Source organism: Aspergillus brunneoviolaceus, assembly GCF_003184695.1.
Source record: "Aspergillus brunneoviolaceus CBS 621.78 unplaced genomic scaffold BO95scaffold_37, whole genome shotgun sequence".
Taxonomy (NCBI): domain Eukaryota; kingdom Fungi; phylum Ascomycota; class Eurotiomycetes; order Eurotiales; family Aspergillaceae; genus Aspergillus; species Aspergillus brunneoviolaceus.
Genome location: NW_020290767.1, coordinates 32224 through 53031, shown reverse-complemented (window position 1 = coordinate 53031; position 20808 = coordinate 32224). Strand labels below are relative to the sequence as shown.

Genomic DNA, 20808 nt, shown 5'->3' with positions numbered 1-20808 from the left:
TCGGGACTTTTCATGCGGCTGTAGCTGGTTGGTTTCATGAGTGAGCGTTGAAGTGTATGTGCGTCTTGTCAATTTCCCTCCTCGAGATAAAGTATAGTCTACGTCTTCTAGTCCCTGCTGGCGTAGCGTGAATAGATAGTGGGACTCGGAAGCGTCTCGCATCATTAATTTACTTTCTTCAACCAGGCATCGTGGTTCTATATAAGCCAAGAATATCCACACCCAAAGGCAGTTCTTTGTGCTGAGTAGGATTCAAATCAAATTTGACGCATCGAATGGCGATCTAGCTACCATTCGATACACGGGCTCTTCCTGCTGCCTGGGGGAATCCATCAACCTTGTCCAAAATGTGTATTCATTCTAGTCCCTTTCTTACCATATCACGTACATTTATTACACAGATTTAGATCTACCCTGGTAAGTAGTTCCCACATGCATTGTGGGAGGCGAGGAGAGCAGCACTTCAATCACAAGGTCTGGCTCGCTTGAAAAGGTTCACTTGTACTTGCCATACATGAATACGAGATAGAGGCAAAATTGTAGGTGGTGTGCTTTCAATGGAGGTCGAGGCGAAAGAGTCATCTAATCGGCCATGTCGTGGTTGTCAATATTACCACAGAGCCAGTGGTTGAGGTCCGAGTTGATGGGCCTTGGTGATGGTCGTGGCGCAGCTATCTGCCCCTAGAGCTTGCGCTGCCTTTGGGCTGGAAGACCCAAGGGGCGTAACAGATGCTGACAACGAAGCGTCCTCCATCGTCAGCTCGACTGGAATTGCATTTTCTCATTGGAAGGAAAGCTGGTAGTAAGCGGAGACATAGAGTGAACTGATGTGGGCATGATGGAGTGTGGTTCCATCAGATGTTCGGCCTCGTCATATGCGGTGGATTTTGTGAAGCAGGGAGAGACATGCTGTTCCGTGCCAAGTGTAGCTCTGCACGTATAGTTAGAGATGCCGACTTTCCCAAAGAGGCTTGACTATACGGGCGCCGGACTACGGGCAGGAGTCCTATCAGAGGAAGAAGGCAAGACCGCCGACGAGGATGGAAACTAGTAGCAACCAACAAAAGTAGGAACTCCATTCCTCAGATTTGTCTCCTTGAGGATTGGCATCCAGCTCACTCATCAGCGTTTCCATTGTCTGTATAATAGAGCCGACCTTCTCCAAGACTGGGGAATGTTCCGTGTGCAGACTTTGAAGGTCTTGAATCTGTTGGACAGAAGCTGTGACAGAAGCAGCTTGTTTCATGAGCTCTAACGTTGCGACCTCCCGGTCGTTCGCTGTTTGCAGATGCTTCAGCATCATAACCATCAGCTCCAGGAGCTTTCTGCTGACAACGGCAGCTCGTGGGTGCTTTTCTCTGAGAGTCAATTCCCGGCTGTTGATGAAGTCCATAAACCGTCTTACTGCATCCATCAATCGCTTCTCACCGGAGTGTCGCGCTTCTAGCCCAATTGCGGTTGACAGAGTTGGGGAATACTCGTCCCCAGGTCGCTGGCTTTCACTGTTCCTCTCGAGAGCTTGCATGAATTCGATGTCTGCGTCTTTCCACCTCTCTTGTTTAGCGCAAATGATTCCCAGCTTCATCCTAGCATTGATCTCGGCACTGAGCCCTTCTTCCGACCGTGGGCTTTGGTTGGAAAGCATGCCAAGATTCCGCACAAACACAGCTTCAGCATCTGTCCAGCGCATTTGTTCGATATATACAGCCCCGAGGTTTCCTTTAGTAGTAATCGTATCAAGATGTGCTTCGCCCAAGGTCTCCAACCGAGTTGTCAGGGCTTTTAGAAAAGCCTTCTCTGCAGCCTCCCACTTCTTTTGGCTGTAGTACAACGCTCCCAAGTGGTCTGTTAGGCTGGTCGTTTTTGGAGCCCATGGGGCAACCATGAGCTCCATCACTTGCTCACGCAAAGGCCCCTGGAGAATCTTGACAATGCGTTGGTAGAGGGATGTAGTTTCGTTTGATTCATCGTGCTTGCGTTGCAAAATTGCTCTGAATCTGGTTGTGAGAGATTCGTCCTCCCTATGCTCTTCTTTCTGGACTTGAAGCACATGGGTATACAGTCTTTTCGCCTTTACCAGTCGACCCTGACCCTCGTACACTTCTGTGAGCAGGCCCATCGAACCTAGAGTGGACGGATTCCTGCTGCCTAGGAGTCGCTTTTTTGCTTCTACCAATGACATCAGCAGACTTTCGGCATCATACCATTTGCCTTGCATCATGTGCAGTTGTCCCAACTCTTCGACAGCCTCAAAGGTTCTCGAATGTTCATCACCCAGCAATTCCTTCGCGACCTGGATGTCCTGCAAAGCTAGCTCCTCGGCCTGCCTCCATCTCCGCTGTCTGATGTAAACTCGTCGGAGAGTCTTCGAAGCGGATACTGTCACATGATGAGTGTAGCCGTATACTTGTCGGCTACTCTGAAGTACCTTGGCTCCTAGCTCTTCGGCCTGTTGCAGTCGACCTTGCATGAGGTAGACATCTGTGAGTGAATCCATGGCCTCTAATGTCAGGTAATGGGTTTCCCCACCGAGCTCCTGACATGCCTTGATTGTTTGCAGATGGCGCGCTACTAGCTTCTCCTGGTTGTGTTGGTACTGTAAGACAAGAGCTTCCATCTCATTGACAAAAGTAGCGATCAGGTTCCCCGAGCCGAACAGCTGTTCACTTGCCTCTCTGAGCGTTGACGCCATCTGCTTCATGTCCCTATAGTCCCTGCAATATGCCGCATGAGTCACACCTTTCATGAGCAGGGAGATCCAGTTAGGCATCAACGTTGGTAAGCTTGGCCTTTCGGCGACTGCTTTATTGAGATGAGGGTATAAAAACTCGTACTTTGGTTGATCTTTGGCTTGGAATGGGAACATGCGATCGAGGCTGTTCATGGATCTGCCTTGCCAACGTGACACGAGGCCCTCCCTTTCCAGCCACCCTCTTATAGCAAGTTGGACGAGTCTGTGCATCTCAAATATCTGGGGATCTCGCCTGATCGCGATGAACGAAAACTCTCTCAGCATACGGATGTCATGCTCGAATTCGAAGGCGCTATCAGCCGTTTGCCTCGGTACTCCGTACTCATTCTCACACTGGGTAACGTTGCCATCTCCTTCCTGCGCTCGTGGCGTGCTTCTGAGTAAGATCTCCGGTATTCCCTGCCGATCAAAGAAGCTCATCAGAGACAGAAGGTCTGCTGCAGTTGGTCTGGACTGTCGGATATAGTCGAAGGATATCTGCCACGTTCTCAGAATGGAATTACTTGCTTCATAATCCCGTTGAGGCTGGGCAGCCTCATGGTCCAGAATATGACTATTATTCTCAAAGTCCTTCAAGTACCGCGCAATGGAGTACCTCGGAGCATGATACTGCATGAAAGCAGAGGCTTGGATTATTGCCAGTGGCATGAATTCGAGCGTTTCGAGAAGCTTTTCCGCCTCTTCCTCATCGGCCGTGTTGATGCTAAGCTTCTTGCGTAGAAGGGCAAGTGCGGATGGTGCATCCATCGGGTTGATGTGGAGGATGTCGCGGTCGCTAACTAATTTCAGTGCCACCGCCTTGTTTCGCGTGGTGAAGATGATCGCCCCGTGAGGACAGCGAGGGAGAAGTCCTAACAACGGTCTCTTCAGTGTGCTCGTTTGGCTGCCAGCGTCGTTTGTCTGGCCATTTTGCAACGGCTCCTCAAGCAAACCCTCATCATCTAGATTATCCAGTATCAAAATCCATTTCCCGTGCTTCGAATTATAAAGCCAGTTGTTTACCAGCTGGAGGACGTTAACCATAGCATCGTGCCGTCCAGGAAGCTCGAGACGGTCGGCGATCTCTCGGTAGCTCAACTCAAGACGTGATGCGTTACTAGCATGGACCCAGAAAACCCACGTATCAGGCGATTCTTCGCGCACACGATAGGAGTATTCAATTGCTAATTGCGATTTCCTTTCGAACGTCAGCAGACGATGAGGCGATCGGGGCTCACAGCTTACCCAACACCACCCAGCCCCACAAGCGCTGTCCTTGACGCTGGTCTTGCACACCTCGCTTGGATCTCGTCTAGTATCGAGCCACAGGCAACGTAGTCGTCATCTCGAGCAAATGGGATGGTGGAGAAGGGCTTTGGTGGTGTTTCAGGTCGTACTGAAATAGCAGCCTGGCTTTAGTCACACTGGTCCTGACGGTTGGGGGGCTGGACTGACCTGGAGGAAGGTGGAACTCGGCGGAAATATGGCCAGAGTTGTCACCAACCTGGAGTCCATAATTCACTCCAGGAAATGTTATCGACTGCATACCTGACGAGCATCATTCGCGTACGGACCAAGGAATGGGTGGAGAAAGAGTAAGCATGTTGTGTGAGGGGTAGGTTCGCAGATAGTGCTTAGCTGCATCATCAGGTGACTCTCCCCTTGGTCGTTTTAGTTCAGTCAGGTCTGCGCTTCAGCTCTTTCCCCGTAAGCAATCCAAAACCAGTTAATCAGACAACTCACGATCGTTCGCGTACTGCCTAAAGTTCAACCAGTCATTGTTTAGGATGTGAAGGCTCCCTTACAGCCTATATTTCCAGACCAAGCCACAGCCTTAGGCTTCAAAACCATGGGACTGTGGTACTGGCATAACCTTATGAATCGGCAAGGACCGGGGCCTGGTTGACCAGGATGGCTACTTATTGTTGCCAGATTTTACCAAAGTCGGCAAAACACTCTCAACTAACTGAGGTTTCCTTATTGAAATTCTGGTCTAGCAGTGGCTGAGCGCATTGTCGCGGTCATTTGGCGCCAGGCTAAGCAAAAATAGCTTCGGAATTTCCACCGGCGGCGCAGTCAACTCGCGCCACATCATTCACCACTAATAATGCTCAGACCGGCAACAGATGCGGCCCACAGCTTTAGTCCCCGTTTCTTTCCGTGTGATCTTCCAGATAAAAACGCCTGTCATGGCCTACGGATCTCTCAAAACATATCTCCACTCTCCAGGCTACGTTTCCTTTGCGCACATAACGGCGTCATGGATGGCAACGCGGACAACCCCAGAACGCCCTCACCTTCACCTAAACGTGATCGAGTCCTTCCATCAGTCGAGTTCACCTTTTCCTGCAGTCCTTCATCTGCTGGAGGTGCGATAACACCGACCTCGTCCGTGGACCAATCAAGCCCACGTCTCCGCGGAAGCGATCGGCGCTCGATCACGCCAACTGCACAGTCCCTTTTCGAGACGCTGCGTCTCAGTGAACATGTTAAGCCCCAAGAAGCTGAAGAGTCGTCGGTTGACTACACTGAGCAGGCGCAAAGAGTGTTTGGTTTGAGCCCGACACCCAAATCTCTCGCCACAACCTACAGAGACCTCCACAATGCCACTCCTAGTCCTGCCGGACCCTCCTCCCGCCGGCCGGATCAGCAGTCGCGAGCAAGCACCCCCGCCTCTCCTCTGGAAGATGTTAAGAGCAACTTGACAAACCTGAATTTGGAAGGCTCAAAGCATACCGCAGCAGATGCTTCTGACAAGATTCATCATGAGCTCGTTTTCACCGACCATGTTGCTGTCGATAGTGATGACAACGCGACTCACGATGATTCGGAACACGGTCACTCCGACGACGATGACGACGAAGACGACGATGATGATACAAGTCGTTACAACGTTCGCCAGGAGGAACTCCCTCGAGCGCCAATATACGATATTCAACTTCAGAATGCACTACGCAATATCAGAGGTCAACTCGCTGGCCTTGCGCAGCAGCTTGGGAGGAGACGCGAGTTGGTGAGCGATTCAACTACAATGTTGCATCAATTGTATGAGCAAGCACTCAAGGCGAGTCGTTTTGCATATCCGGCAACGCGGACTGTGGGCTTCATCGGCGACTCGGGAATGGGTGAGTATCGGACGCATCCACCCTCAGACAGGAAAGGCTTATCTCGCATCAGGCAAGAGCAGCTTAATAAACTCCATTCTTGACCAAGAGGGGCTGGCCCGGTCGGTAAGTCAAGCCCCCAACCAGGGATAGTTTTTGTTTCTGGTTATTAACTTTCGCAGAGTGGGGACGGTGCTGCTTGCACGACAGTGGTTACAGAATTCCGGAGTATTAATGACGAACATCCGCAGAACTATACCGTCGAAGCGGACTTCATGGATAAGAGCGAGATTCGTGAACTACTAGAGGAGTTGCTTTCTAGTGTTCGGAAATACTACACAGATGCCTTTCGCGAAGTGCAAGTTTCGGAAGAAAAAGAGGACATCAAGGCCGCAGCGCTGAGAGCGTGGGAGACATTACGGTCTCTTTTCCCACATCAAAAAGGCTTTGACCTCGAGTTTCTATCCAAGGAAGGGGAAGAGTCAGTAGAGACCGTCTTAACGACCCTGCAGGAATGGGCCATGGCTGGACTTGATCTCCGACCGGGGGGGCGAGACAACCTTCGCTATTCCGTAGTAGCTCGGCATGCGGATGAATGCATGGAGCAGCTGGACAATCTCATGGCAGACCCCAAAGATAGCAAGCGACCAGCGTTGTGGCCCTTTGTAAAGCTGATCAGGTTTGGAAAGGCTAATACAAGATCTTGCGACATGTGGCTAATGACGTGGTAGGGTTTATTTGCGGTCGCCTGTCTTGCGCACTGGCTTGGTCTTGGCTGATCTTCCAGGTACTACAACCCATTCTCTTACCCGTTTGCGAACTTGCAGACATTGAAATCTTTAGGCTTCCGCGACCTGAACTATGCCCGAGTCCGGGCGACAGAGAGGTATCTCCGTCACAGTTGCGACGAAGTGTTCGTCGTCAGCTCGATACTCCGTTGTACCACCGACCAGTCGATCGGCGACATTATCCAACGTTGTGCAAGAGATCAACCCATTCGCATTGTTTGCACTCGTTCAGAGGTTAGTGTCTATCTTAAAGAGATCGGATGATGGGCTGACTGAAGAATGCCAGGATGTCGATGCAAAAGAGACTGCGCGCAGTTCTTCCATTGATGATGCTGCACGCATTCGCAATATGGACAGCCGAATCGAGCGTCTTGAGAGTAGAATTAGGTCGACACGCTCCCGAAGACGACGAGCGAGCGGAAGTAGAAGCCAAAGCCTCGCCGCTGAGGAGACAGATCTAAGGTGTGTAAAGCTGACAGAACAATCTCGCCATTGTTTGACATCATTACAGCGATCAGAAAGACGCCCTCCAGCTTGAGTAAGTGATACCCCTTATTAATCTAAGAAGCAACAGCAGCCGCCAACTAAACACTTCCAGGTTGAATCGTTTCCTCATCACAAGAAGGAACACCCAAGTCACAGACAGTCTGTTAGCCGCCTGGGGCAGCAACGCGCGGGTATTCTGTGTTAGCAATAAGCTTTACGCTGATCATCGATTCAACGACATCGAGGAAGCCAATGGGTACCGTGCGCTGAGTGGAATCACCGAGCTTCGTCGCTACTGCCAATCTGTTCCTGCTGATGCGCAGTTCCGGGCAACAGTCGCCTACATCAAAAATGATGTTCCGGCGCTTTTAGGTTCAATAAATCAATGGGTGTTGGCAGGTTCTAGTGGCATCACTGTCGCCCGAGCCGAATTACTGCGTGGTGTCTTAGTGGAGGCGGAAACGACCCTCGAACGGGTACGATCACTTTCACTAAAGGAATCCTCTTTTTGTCCAAAGCACACGATTCGTACGGACTGATGTGCTTTACCGACCTGAGACGGGAACGACCGTTGCTGACTTGCGTAGAACATTCTCTCGCAGGGCTCAGAAGTGCGCCGAGCGCAGGGTACTTTGAAACAGCTATTTAATAGTGATATCACTCGACTAATTCGTGCGTATGAACCTTCACTGGCTTTAAATACTTAGCTAATCGAGGAATCTGATGCAGAAAAGTCACGAAGCGACTGGTGCAATAGTGCAGTCAATGCGAGCAGAGAGTGGGCTTTAGTAAGTCAAAGAGACGTATCAGACACCATCGATCCCAAGAGCTAATCTCTCATGTTAAGTGGCATCACATGACATACGCAGCTTTTTGCCGCAATTATGGAAGTCACCAGACGGGGAAGCAGCCCTACCGTTGCTGGAATGAGGAGATTCTCGGCTCCGCACGTGATTGGCTAATCCTCGCATGGGATGTTGTGTTAAGCCAGTTGGAGGGACATGCGGAAGGCTTCGAGAAGGGTCTTTCGCGTCTGTTCAGTGAGGTCTGCGAGTCTATCGCAAGTAAGCAATCACGTTGAAATTCAAAGTGCAGATGAAAGCTGGATTGCTAATACGATCAAACTTTCAGAACACCAGGACCTCGCGCCAGAATCGCTGCAGAATCTGCTTTCAAATATCCGCACCCGGCAAAGATGCTTGGAGGAAGCGGTGCGCAGTTCCTTCCATGATCTTGTGTATACAACGGAGTATGGTTTCCCGTGCAAGCTGGACCAAACGCTGTTGGCTGATTAGCTTCACAGAAAAGTCAAAGCCGACACGATCCACGGGCATTCCAGTTCCTATATCGCGGGTGTCATGCGCCCTGTCTATAATATCTGCCAAGAGCAGTACGGTAGGGGATCGAGCTCAGCCAATGGAAATGACGAAAGTCTAATTTCAAGCCGGTGGATGCAGGTACCGGAAGCGATTCCCGACGCAAGGGAACAATTAACCGCTCTCTTTCATCTCCAACGCTTTTCATGCAATTCGCCTCATATATCGCTGAAGACTATCACCGCATTTTGAATCAGACCTTTGATCAACTAGACCAAAGGCTGCGCGACGAGATTGCAAACATCACTCGGGACCTGCGGGCTTCAGTCACGGTCGAGGGCGAGGTTTCTGAAGCGGGGCAGAACCTTCGACATGCTAATCAGGTGAAGGAGAAGGTGGAGGAAATTCGCATTGTTTTAGATCATGCTCAGATGACAGCTAGAGAGTTGGCAGAGGGGATGGCGCCTTGATCTGTTGGCTTGGATTAAGCTATGCGGGGTAGTGGAGCATTGCTAATCAAGCGAGTAGTCGCAACCTGCATTATCATTTTTGTCGCCATACAATGTCCACATCATTTGTTCCTTGAATCTAAGGCTACAAATACATGCTCAGTCGATCCCTGTTCCGCTCCACGCCCATAACCTCTCGTTTAATCAACCTTAATAACCACCTTGCCGAGATGCTTCTGATCCCACAGATACTGGTACGCCCCACGCGCCTCATCGAACCCAAAGACCCGCTCATCAACCACCGGCCTGATATCGTTCGCCTCAATCGCCTGAATCATATCCAGCATCTGCTCCTTGCTCCCGATCTGGATACCCCTGACAATCGCCGCACCCGTCAAAGTATCCAAGATTTGCGGGGGCTTCTCATCCTTGGCCCCGCTCGTGCCGCCAATATACCCGATGACACTAATCACCCCCTCCAGCTTGACGCACTTCAGACTCTGGCGGACGGTATTTGGGCCGCCGACCTCAACCACATGATCGACGCCGCGGCGCGTCAGCTTCCGCGCCGTCTCGCCCCAGTTCGCATCCTCGCGGTAGTTGATCACATGGTCCGCGCCCAATTCCTTGAGTCGCTGTGCCTTCGCGCTCGAAGAGGTCGTAGCGATCACCGTCGCACCAGCCGCTTTAGCGAACTACCCAGCAGATCAGCCTTACCCCAACATACGCCACCCCATCCATCATCTTCAAGAGAAAAGCAAACGCAAAAGGGAGAGGTAAACACACCTGCAACGCAAAGACAGAAACCCCACCCGTCCCCTGCACGAGCACCGTCTGCCCCGGCCGGAGCGGCTTAACCCCGTACAGGGCATTCCACGCCGTCAACGCCGCACAGGGCAGGGTCGCACTCTCCACCGGACTCAGATTCCTCGGCGCATGCACGAGGCTCATCTCATGGAAGACGCGGTACTGCTGCAAACACCCATCCAAGAACCCACCCAGCCCGGTTCTTTGGGCTTCCGCGGTGAGATCGCCGAAGAGATGGGCGGCGAAGAAGAGCGAGGTGATGCGGTCGCCTGCTCGGAAGGCGGTGACTTTGCTGCCGGTCTGGACGACGGTTCCCGCCCCGTCGGAGCAGGGGATTAGGTCGGGCTTGCTGGGGAAGGGGTACATGTTCTTTTCCGGGGCATTAGTTGGGCTTTTTCTGTGGAGTGGGGGAAGGAAAGAACAGACCATGGGGATACTGGCGTCACGGTAGTTGAGCGAGACCGCCTCGATCTTGACCAGGACGTCGTACTCGCCGACTGGCGGGATCGGGGAGGTGGTGCGCTCCAGGCTGTCGAAGGTGTTACCGAAGTGGCGGATGATCCATTGGTTGTTGGTTTGGGGGGGCATTTTTGTGGTTGTTTTACTGGAAAGATGATGTGGTAGTTGTGAGGAGTGAAGAGATGGTAGAGGTCTTCAAGGGTAAAATATACTCTCCGGATCTGGGATACCGAGATCTGCTCGCCCAGATTATCAAATCATGGAGAATCATGCAGGGCGGCGGGGCTGACAGATTTGGGCCGATTATATGAGGGCTTGGCGGGGAAGTGGAGACAGGATTCTGCGCTGGGATACCGAAGTCTGGGACGGAGTTCTGGTATACTACGTAATTAAATCAGATCTCGATTTTTCATCTAAGGGGGAGGCAGGTCATTGCTCGAGTTCAGCTGTGTTAGTGATGCGGCTCCATTGCGATGTTTGTGTCTGTTCCACGGTGAGGAAGAATAATTCTTTTTTTGCCTGGTTCTGACTGCTATATATTTTCGGAAATCTTATCCAAGACAAGATTGTCTCGTGCTGAGGCTGGTCCCTCGGAAACTTAGCATGGCCCTTTGATCGTCGAGAAGGTGCTATCAGTAATAAAGATACAGGTTATCTTCAAGGATTACAGGGAAATACTTCAATTCGACATCTCAAAAATAGTGGTTGAGAGACGGACATGGATTGCCCGGAAGGAAGCATGCAACGGGAAAGACAGAGTCACGTGGCATGCTTCAGAGTCACAAACACGTGATGCATCATGCCCTGAGCTCTGCAGAGTAGCAGAGGTTTTGAGGTCATGTGTGGAGAGTTTGGGTATGTGAATGTGTGAGTGCACTTAAAGTCTCATGTAATAGATTCTGTGTTCTGAAAAATACAAACACAACATGAGAGCACAGAAGAATGAAGCTGTATAGCAGCTACGCAATAAATCCTCGATCCAACAGCATAGGTAGGACGTTTTGAGAAGTATCAGGGCAATCCGCCAACCACTATTTGTAGGTAGGTCTTCGAGGTGCTAAGCGCATAGGCCCACAGTGTAAGGAAGAGAATTGCTGTCTCCTAGAGGGTGCATGATCTACACTCATCCACATAGCTGTAAAACCATCAAGTACAAATACGCATGAGGAAACAAACAGAGACACGAGCAGTTGATTGCTGAATACTTGTTTATCTGTTGCATATACAACGGGGCAATATTCAAAACATGGGAAATGAATGCTCTCAACAACTGCCTTCACACCGCCCAATTCGACGAATAATTTCCTCTACATCCTCCCAAATCCTTCGCCGATTCCGCAACCCCTTCAACTGCACCCACTGACTCTTGACCCGAAAGAAAACTCGATGCCAATCGGTGTTCGCCCTTTCCAGCCTCACTTGCTCCGGCACCACAACAGGCCACGGGACCAGGTAATCCACCATATCATCCTGATCCGTCGACTTGGCACCCAGGACCTTGGCGTAGTGATTTCGCGTGTCATTCACAAACTTGACCTCGTTTGCGTTCACCGTCGTCCACCACGAGGGCGTGTGCTCAATCTCCGAATTATCCCACGCTTCCCAGAGCCAGGGCATCTCGTCGCGGACGAGGCGGTACCAGACACCATTGGGGAGGTGCGTGAATGCCCGCGACGCCGCGCGAAGGCGCGTGATATCTGCTGCGTCGAGGAAGTTGATTATGTGGAGACGGAGGTCCAGCGGGAGGGAGCTCAGGTAGTCGACCACGCGGGGATCCGGGTGAGTTCGCGCCGAATTCTCGAAGGAAGCAGTATTCACCTCCACCTCCACCTCCTGACTCGTCGCCTCTGCGAGCAACGCCGGTAAGCCAGGTACGTAAAGCGGGTTCGCAGCCAGATACTCTCTGCCGGGTTTATGGTCCCACCATTGCTCCTGCGACTCGAGGACATCACCCGCCCGCGGAAACTCATGGAACTCTTCATAGCTGCACTCGGCATCGCGCCATTTGATGAGTCCGTTGACGTTTACCTTGTTGAAGTGCCGTTTCGATTGGCGGGAGAAAATGTCGAAGCACCACGAGTGGAATGGCATGGCAAGCTCGTGGGGTTCCATGGACTGTTGAGGGTGGGTTAGCAATTATCCTCCAAGGGGTTTACTCTTGGGTAAACTGTACCAGGAATTACTTACCCCGAAATTGACATTGTCCGCCGCCACAGTCTCCACTCCACCCCGCGCGGGCCAGACATCCGGATACCCGCAATCGCGCGATCGCATCCCGTCACACACGCCGGAGAGGAACCACTCCGCATCCGTCTCCCAGTCCTCGTGTAGCCCATCGGGCTTCCACGTTCCCTCCGTCTGCGACTTATGCACGAGGAATTGGGCCGTCCGGCAGCCGCGCATTTCGGCAACAGAGATCGCCGAGCCGGGGTAGGCGTTGGGTTGGCCGCACGTCGGGACGGGGATGTGTTCCAGGTCCTCGGGGCTGCAGTCTTTCGGGAGCTCGGAGGACGTGATTGGAATCAGGATGTCTTTTTTCGTTCCGGTTGTTGTGGAATAGGCCAAGTCTCCGATGGGTTCTCCGGTGTAGTGTCTTGGGTTGAGTGTGCGGAGTGTGTTGAAGAGGAAGTCGCGGTACAATTCTTCCTCTTCATCCTCCGTCGTGGCCGTCTCGCCTTGTTGAGTAGCGTCATCGTGTTGGTCTTCGGAGAGACACATGGCATTATCTGACTCATAATCGGAATCATATTCGTACGGCTCTGCGGTCTCATCGTCGCACTCCTCAGGCTGATAGTCGGGATCAACCTCTAGATCCTCATCCTTTTCTCCGGGATATGGGTATTTGAGAGCGAAAACGCAACCCTTCTTAGCACACTCGGCTAGATCTAAATCCTCGATCTCCATGGAGAGGCTATCGTCGCTGCCAAAGGAAGCAACGTGGGGCTCTCCGACATCGCGAGCACGACCGATGTTGAAGCTAACACCGCAGAGATGGCAGTAGGCCTGGCAATTATTGTTAAATTGGCTTTGGTCCTTGATCAAGGAGAATGTGCTGCGTACCTCAGAGTATCCTGTAGCAGGCGGTTAGTTGATGAATCAATTCCCTGTCTGCAGGTTGCTCTTGAGGAAACATACCCATTTTGCTTGCTTGTCATCTAGTCAGCTCGGTTGATGATATGTCCCATGGATTCGATGTGCAGCACTGAATAATGTGTTGTGTGTTGTGGATGAAGTGGTATTTGAGTTGATTGCCAGAAACCGGGTCTCGGCCAGGCTCCCGTGTGGCTGCAATTAGGCTGCACTCCGCCCCCACAGATACGAGGGGCGGTGTGGCTGTGCAGCTAATCAGTCAGTGGCGGTGGTATATCGACACGTGACTAAGGCAGCGGTTGGACTGGCAGAATGCAAAAGCTTTTGCCTCAACCTCACGTCCTATGTCTGCGCAAGCATCCCATGCTAGAGCCAATATGTGTCCGTTATGATCTAGAACCTGAGGTTTGGAAGTTGATTTCCCGTAGTTGGATCCGCAGGTTGAGAGTCCGGTGGCCAATCCACTCAATGCCGTTCCAATATATTGTAGGTGTATACTATCTAATCCCTTCAAGTTGTCCTGAGAGGAGAATGCGCTAACATTCTACTGCTGTATGAGTGCATTTAAAGAAAGACTTGAATTCCTCATTTATGAGCTATCCTGTGCATATTTCAGCTTGGAAGTAAATGGCCTATTACACATCAAGCACCTTAGTCCCAGTACTCTTCCCCTCGACTAGCCACTAGAACCTCTTGACTATATGAACATGTTCCCAAGAGCAGCCAGTCATAGGTAGACAAATTCTCTGCTGCAAACCAGAGACAAAAGCCAAGCCGGTTTCCAAGCTCTAGTGAAGCGCTTCCATTGCCTCACGCACGTAACCTTGCTCAGCCCTCGACCGCACGGACAAATTGAATCTCAAAGTCCATCGGGAATTCGCGCAAGGCCGATTCGCGAAACTTCCCCTCCGGAAAGTTGTACTTCACAATCTGTTCAAGCAGCTCCCTAGCACTCTCGTAGGCAGTTCCCCCATGCGCAGCAGAACCCTCGGTGATACGCCATCCGCCCGGTCTGGTACAGGACGCGCGGGGGAAGTCGTCCAGAATCTCCAGCCCCCAGTTCCTGGTGGCGGCCCCCCGCAGCGCAGCGGGGGCGTCGACGACAACATACAGGTTTCGGCACCACAACTGGACACCCATGCTGAAGACTTTCCGGAGCGGAGCAAGTCGAGAATCCATGAGCATCTGCTGGGGCAGCGCCACGCGTCGGATGAGATTGTAGTGCTCGGGGTATCGACCAGGCCCTTCGATCGATAGGACGTAGAACATGTTCCATATCTCCCCCAGGAAGTCCTTCCATCTATCGTCCGGGGCAGAACACGATGTTGCGGCGGAGATTGAAGCGGCGCATTGCGAGCCTGTTGTGGTTTTCGGTATAGGTGTCGTTGTCCACGTCCACTTCGAGACTCAGAGACTGGCGTTGGACCCACTCTTGGGCTACCTTATGGGCTTCTTTGCTCACTTCGAGGAGCGGGATCTCGACCGAGAAGATGCCCATCTCGAGCGGGTGGATGAGGTCAGGGACCCAGTTGTCGTAGTCGTCATACTTGTCGTCCAGCCTGTGTTTAATCACTTTGTCTGTTCTCCAGAAGAATAGAGGGTTGTTGATCGGGCCGGGGAGAGCAGCGTTCCAGATCATGAGCCGGATCTCCGGAGGAAGACGCGGGAAGGAAGGAAATTCTGAGGTCGCCATTGTTGTTGAACACGGTTTGACAGCGGTGGGGGAATGGCTTTTGTAGCAAAGATGGAGGGTAGATGCGAGAGAGAATTGAAGGACGGCACCGATTAGAAAGCGATGGTAGACGATGGATGTTACGAGGACAGAGATTGGTTGATATGGGATAAGGTTACTTGATCGAAAGAGAATGGCTGTGTTAAAAGAGGATGAGGGGGTGGAAAGAAGGTGGTCGAGTTTGAGGAGGATAGGCGCGGTTGCCTGCAGGCAGCGAAGGTTTGGAATTGGCAAAAGATTTCTGCTGGTCAAAGGCTGCTTCGAGTGAATGCCTTCATCACCTCCCTAAAGTGCTTGAAAATCACGTGTCCCGATGCTTTGAGTGGATAACTGAGAGACTTGGCTTCTCTGGACTGAAGATTTGCCCTCATATGAACCCTTCCCTGGCTGAAATCCAACCATTCCGCTCGCGCGGTCAAGCACAAACTTGTTACCCTGATCTGAACTGTTCTCTAGAAAGGAATAATAGTTCAATCTCTAAGAGCCTGCTACAGGCAGCCATTCGTTTCGTACGGCATAGATATCCTGTTCTTCCGCTGCGAGCCCTAAAAGTCGATCCAGTCAAGATAGAGAGGACCCTTGTAGTAGATATGCGTTGAACCCTGTAGGAGCACGCTAAAGTGGAAGCTTTGGTTGCCACGTCAGAGCAGGACGTTGGAACTACTCGTAGTTGTTAGAAGGTTGTAGACTAGGCCTGTCTCTCTCCTAGTGAATGCTTTTATTGCCTCGATGAAGAGTCAGTTGTCGCCTGGTCCAGGCATTTACTCGGTCCGTACCGCAATGCCTTAGCTGTTGGGCCTTCGAGCAAAGCGACATATCGAGGGGGCGTCTGAAGGTGCTCTGAACCTTCTAGAAGTACTCACAACTGCTCTAAACAATTATGTTGTATGTTCAAAATTCTTTACGAAGTCCTCTTTCCTTAGTTGCTAACGGCCGGTAGACACGAACCGTGTTGTGATGCATCCAGATCCACCGGCTATAGCTAGATAGACAGTTGACAAAATATAACAACAGCAGAGCACTCTCCTCAAAGCCCCACGCGTAGAAACAATTCCATCCAGAGTCCGATTCGTCTTGTAGCCTCACTTCCTCACCGCACTGACAAAGCGAATATGGAAATCTTTCATGAGGCCCCAGGTGATCCATGCCTCCAGGTCACTCAGCGGAAAAGGGTTCTTTGTAATCTCTACGAGCAGTTCCTTTGCGCGCTCGTAGGCCGTTTCCCCGCGCGACGAACCCTCGCCAACCCTCCACCCGCCGCCATCAATCCAGAAAGCCCAAGGCAGATCTTCCAAAACCTGCAGCTCCCACTTCTGCTCCACCTGCCAATCCACTTGGTCCGGTGGGCCCGGGACCATCTGCTGGAGCTCTGCGGGCGCGCCGACGACAATGAAAAAGTCCCAGCACCACGCCTGGAGGCCGCGGAGAAATATTTGCTGAACCCAGTCTAGGTGGTTCTCGAGCATCTGCTGGGGAACTGCAATGTGTCGGAGCGGATGGTCTAGCGGGATTTATTTGTGTGGAAACCATTCAGGGTACTCAGGGTCTCGACGCATCACATAGTATAGCGCATCGACCTCCTCCATGAAATCCGTGAATTGGTCATCGAAACAGAAGACGGTGTCGTCACTAGCGTGGAATCAGCGGACGAGGGCGGTTGAGTTGGCTCGGGGTGGGACCGGAGGAGGCGACTGGCACCGAATCCAGTCTTCGGCCACCCTTTTTGCCTCCTGGTTCACCTGGAGAAGCGGGATTGCGATGCGGAAATGGCCCATATCGTCCGGGTGCATCAGATCATCATCCGCATCGATCAGACATTCCGGGTCAGATTCCCGCCGCCACGTAGTCCGCCTCCAGAAGAACAGTGGTTTACCGATTGGGTCGGGTAGCGCGGCCTCCCAGATCATGAGACGAATCTCGGCGGGAAGACGCGGGAAAGTTGGGAATTCGGATGTTGCCATGGTTTATCGAATCAGCTTTGACAGTAATTAGAAGTAAAGAAGTATCGGTAGCAAGCGAGATGGAGGGCAGAAAGGAGACAACTTGAATAAACTGGGACCGATGAAGATGACGGCAGAATATGATGGCAGGATATGATGGTACCTGTTACCGGTAACGATGGTTGACATCAAAGAAGATGGTTAGGGTGGATAGAAAAGGTTGAGTTGGAAGAGTAAGAAATGAGCTGAGAGATGGCGGATGTGATGGATGAGGATGCTCATAGGCAGTAAGGGTGGGAAGATAGCAATCATGATTGTAGCCTAGGTCATATCACTTCCAGCGAATGTGTCTCTCATTTGTTGCTGAAATTGATAGACAATGAAGGGCCGGCCTTAATGAATGAGTAATCGAAAGCTATCAACTTGAGCTCGAGTTTGGGATCGACCTCTTACTTGTTTAAAAATGGGTTGGAGGGGCTGTGAGCTTTTCGAGTATACTGTATGTTAAAGTCTCTGCAACCCCTTCCTAATATTGTTGAGCTCTATAAGTACGGGCAGGGCAACATATTGCTTCACGCTACCCAGATGAACAGGCGAACGATTTTCTGCGCAGATCAAGCAGTTATCATCCTGCATAACGTGGCCTTCTTTTTGCCTTGACAACCCACTTCAGCATACAGTGCTGTGAGAACAACAGTAAGAACAAGCATAAGGTAAGGCTCATTAGTTCCTACATGACATAGGTCGTTTGTTGATGTCTTGTGTTGGGTCTGCTTACAAGACATTAGATCCCCAGAGACACTCGGTATCAATGAAGAGAATGCTCAGAATATTACAAAGTCCTAATCTCAACTCTAAGGCTTCAAAAACCTAAACAAATAAGAATTATCGTTCCTCGCCTATCCTCATCTATCCTATATCAGCCCACCACACTGCTGTCAACAGAAACACTAAGGAAGCGCTGTGAAGAACATCAGAATGATTGGTCAACTGCCATGATCATGTCCTGTGTATTATCGCTTTTACTGATCTTTGCCGTTGACAGAACCACGGTATAGGGGTACTTGAGGATTTTTGTAAACATTAGATTGATGCCTGGTTTTGCGGGCGACGGTTCTTTTGGGTCACTAAGCGGTTGAATCGCCTTTGCAGGTAAGTTGCGGCCTCAGGCCACAGCTCCGGAGATTCACACTGCGGTCGGAGATTTGCTGGAAGTCCGCGGACTTTCAACACCAACCCTAACGTTGCTGGCCCCCGTTATCTTGCTCCGGATCTTGTTAAACCTCCATTATTGAGTGAGAAAATATGACAAATACTCACAGAATTCAGGATTGAAGCTGAGTTATAAGGGCACATTCAGACCGACTCTTCCACTCTCATACCTTATCTATCTTGTTCTACCAGAAATCGAAGTCAGGCCTGCCCTCAAGGAGCTCTTTCTGTCACATAAGCTGCGGTCATTGAAAGGATTGATTTGATCATGTCTTCTACTAACGAGTCTACAGCGCTTGACAAGCAACCACTGCGCAAAGAGAAAGTCGACAGGTGCGATGATCCGATGTCAGGGCCTGGCGGTGTTGGCGAGCCAGACGCTGGAGGCCCTTCATCCGCCTTTTCATCCACCTTCCAAGAGGTCCTTTTCATCTTTGTCATCGGCCTATCCCAGCTGTTCTCTGTCGGCGGTCTCGGAAATACAGCTTTCTCAGTACAACAAATCGGCCACTCGCTCAGCGCCACAAGCAATGGTCAGATGTCCTGGTTCCTGGCCGCATATTCACTGTGCGGCGGCGTCTTCGTTCTGGTGACCGGCCGACTGGGCGATCACTTTGGCCACAAATATGTCTTTCTTTTCGGGTGGATGTGGATGGCCCTATGGTCACTCGTGAGTGGCTTCGCCAAAGGTGTGATCCTTTTCGACATTGCTCGCGGGATGACGGGCATCGGCAACGGGGCACTGGTCCCCAACTCCTTCGCCCTCCTCGCACGTGCCTTCCCCCCGCTCTCAGTCAAAAAGAACATCGCCTTTGCTTTCCTCGGATTCTGCGCACCATCGGGTTACATATTTGGAGGCCTCGTCGGCGCTGCCTTCGCCGAGAAAGTCACCTGGAGATGGGGATATTGGTTTTGGGCCATTAGCTGCCTCGTTCTGGGCGCAGTGACGTACTTCATCGTCCCCCACCGCGTGGGTTCGCCAATCCCTGGTCTCAATCTCAAGCGCTTTGACTACCTCGGATCCATCCTCGGCGTCTCGGGTCTCATCCTCTTCTCCTTCGCCTGGAACCAAGCCTCCGTGGTAGGCTGGCAAGAACCTTATGTCTACGCGCTTCTCATCGTCGGAATTCTCCTGATCGTCGCATTCGCCATCTCGCAGTCCCACGTCCCGGCCCCCGTTCTTCCCAACACCCTCTGGACCCGCAAGGGCTTCTCCCCCGTCGTGACAGCCATGTCATTCGGCTGGATGTCCTTCGGTATCTTCCTCTACTACACGACGATCTACATTCTCACCATCCACAAAGCGCAGCCACTCACAGCAGTCGCACAGATGGTCCCGCTCGTGATCGGGGGACTCTTCGCGACCGCCTCCGTCGGGCTCTTCATCACCAAAGTCCCCGCGCAGTACATCTTCGGCGTCTCCATGTTTTCCTTTCTGGTCGGCAACCTGCTCATGAGCTTTGTGTCGTACTCTTCCATCTACTGGGCCTTCATCTTCCCCGCGTGTTTGCTGGTCGTCGGCGGACCGGACCTCTCCTTCGCTTCGTCGGGCATCCTCATCTCCAACGCAGTCCTGCCGGAGGAGCAAGGCGTCGCCGGCTCGTTTATTTCGACAGTGGTGCAGTACTCTATTTCTATTGGTCTGGGCATTGCTGCGACCGTCGAGGCGCATGTCAATCACGGGGGAGCGGATGTGGTCCGCGGGTATCGAGGGGCGCTCTGGCTCGGGATCGGGTTTGCGGCGGTCGGCTTCTTGATTGTGATCCTGTTCGTTCGGGATAGCCGGTTTGATGAAAAGGGGAAGAATGATAAGGCTGATGCGAGCAGCACGGATAGCGCGGAGATGACGATTAACAAGGTGGATGTCTGAGGCTCTTGTTCGGGTAGTTAGAAATTGTTGGGGAATTGAGCTAAGGGTTATGTATAGCTAGATTGGATAGAGGATAGGAGTTTGTACTTAAGTTCCGGCAGAGATAACAGATTCATTGACTTGACTGTAACAGCAAATGAGACACAGCAAGGTACGCGAAGTGAGTAGCTGTGGTCGGTCGGTCTGTCTTTTCTAAGGCAGAGAGCAACTTAGACTATGTAATCTATCTCAATCGTGAGTTCATGGTCTCTGCGGGTAGTTTCACCAGCCACTGTATCCTTTTGTCCCTAAGAGCAAGGCACTATGCGATACCGGCCAGAATTCAGGAAAGGTCACGAGTAGAAAAACGCCCCGTGTTCTCTCATCATACAAAGCCACGTACATTGGTCTTCAAAGGTTCTTCTCGCTGAATTTGTGCGTGTACTGTTTCGACTCCGGCGGCTGATTAATCAGTGCGGCGAATATATCATTCCGCGTGGCAGAGGGGAAACGGGAAAGTCATTGAATTTTGTCCTCAAACGTGGGCAGTCTGAGCAAATTAGCAAGGTAGAGGCTGATATACTTTCGAGAGACCCCATCCATCGTGGCAATTGGTGATCAACTTTTCTGGTTGACTTGTGATGTCGCCGTCTGTCTTCCGGGTTATATGAGTTGAGTCCGAGCGGGTGATCCCTGGCTTGGCAGATTATACCTAGTAATAGGTAGGGTAAGAGGTTTGGTAGCCGGCATCGGCTGATCACCTGACCCCATGGTCCGTGGCATCAAGTCCCGCGCTGTCAACTGGTCAGCCTAACCCAATCACGCCTAACCTCGCGTCAGCTGGC

At 51.7% G+C, this 20808-nt stretch overlaps 7 protein-coding genes across 7 annotated transcripts; 2 read left to right on the top strand and 5 right to left on the bottom strand.

Annotated features, from left to right (window-relative positions):
• Positions 1-1654: 1654 nt before the first annotated feature.
• Positions 1655-4579, bottom strand: BO95DRAFT_390103 (uncharacterized protein; the record flags this gene model as incomplete). Its single annotated transcript, XM_025583586.1, has 4 exons — positions 4187-4579; positions 3977-4127; positions 2078-3929; positions 1655-1810 (listed from the first exon to the last, which is right to left on the bottom strand). Coding segments are annotated over exons 1-4 (2250 nt in total), but the record flags the coding sequence as incomplete, so codon positions are not given.
• A 412-nt stretch (positions 4580-4991) lies between these two features.
• Positions 4992-8895, top strand: BO95DRAFT_364118 (uncharacterized protein; the record flags this gene model as incomplete). The annotated part of the gene is made up of 14 exons (XM_025582647.1): positions 4992-5856; positions 5909-5961; positions 6018-6514; positions 6567-6622; positions 6663-6752; positions 6863-7085; positions 7135-7161; positions 7222-7585; positions 7697-7781; positions 7839-7897; positions 7957-8173; positions 8241-8358; positions 8413-8504; positions 8567-8895. 14 exons carry the CDS (start codon positions 4992-4994, stop codon positions 8893-8895), a joined length of 3075 nt encoding a protein of 1024 aa, XP_025441777.1.
• A 179-nt stretch (positions 8896-9074) lies between these two features.
• Positions 9075-10705, bottom strand: BO95DRAFT_514762 (zinc-dependent alcohol dehydrogenase family protein; the record flags this gene model as incomplete). The annotated part of the gene is made up of 3 exons (XM_025591702.1): positions 10108-10705; positions 9661-10050; positions 9075-9569 (listed from the first exon to the last, which is right to left on the bottom strand). The coding sequence occupies exons 1-3, from the start codon at positions 10267-10269 to the stop codon at positions 9075-9077; spliced, it is 1047 nt and encodes a 348-aa protein (XP_025441776.1). The 5' UTR covers positions 10270-10705.
• A 634-nt stretch (positions 10706-11339) lies between these two features.
• On the bottom strand, positions 11340-13363 carry BO95DRAFT_443211 (F-box protein). Its single transcript, XM_025586618.1, has 4 exons — positions 13276-13363; positions 13201-13211; positions 12328-13143; positions 11340-12255 (listed from the first exon to the last, which is right to left on the bottom strand). Exons 1-4 carry the CDS (start codon positions 13277-13279, stop codon positions 11404-11406), a joined length of 1683 nt encoding a protein of 560 aa, XP_025441775.1. The 5' UTR covers positions 13280-13363; the 3' UTR covers positions 11340-11403.
• Positions 13364-14530: 1167 nt separating this feature from the next.
• BO95DRAFT_464066 (2EXR domain-containing protein) lies at positions 14531-14923 on the bottom strand (the record flags this gene model as incomplete). The annotated part of the gene is made up of 1 exon (XM_025589028.1): positions 14531-14923. One exon carries the CDS (start codon positions 14921-14923, stop codon positions 14531-14533), a length of 393 nt encoding a protein of 130 aa, XP_025441774.1.
• Positions 14924-16044: 1121 nt separating this feature from the next.
• On the bottom strand, positions 16045-16923 carry BO95DRAFT_464065 (2EXR domain-containing protein; the record flags this gene model as incomplete). Its single annotated transcript, XM_025589027.1, has 3 exons — positions 16045-16439; positions 16515-16591; positions 16661-16923. 3 exons carry the CDS (start codon positions 16921-16923, stop codon positions 16045-16047), a joined length of 735 nt encoding a protein of 244 aa, XP_025441773.1.
• Positions 16924-18382: 1459 nt separating this feature from the next.
• Positions 18383-19984, top strand: BO95DRAFT_497066 (uncharacterized protein; the record flags this gene model as incomplete). The annotated part of the gene is made up of 1 exon (XM_025590872.1): positions 18383-19984. One exon carries the CDS (start codon positions 18383-18385, stop codon positions 19982-19984), a length of 1602 nt encoding a protein of 533 aa, XP_025441772.1.
• Between the last annotated feature and the right edge of the window lie 824 nt (positions 19985-20808).

Coding starts and splice junctions, on each gene's coding strand:
- BO95DRAFT_443211 (XM_025586618.1), bottom strand. Junction 12,256..12,327: donor CGGACAATGTCAATTTCGGG/GTAAGTAATTCC, acceptor CACCCTCAACAG/TCCATGGAACCCCACGAGCT.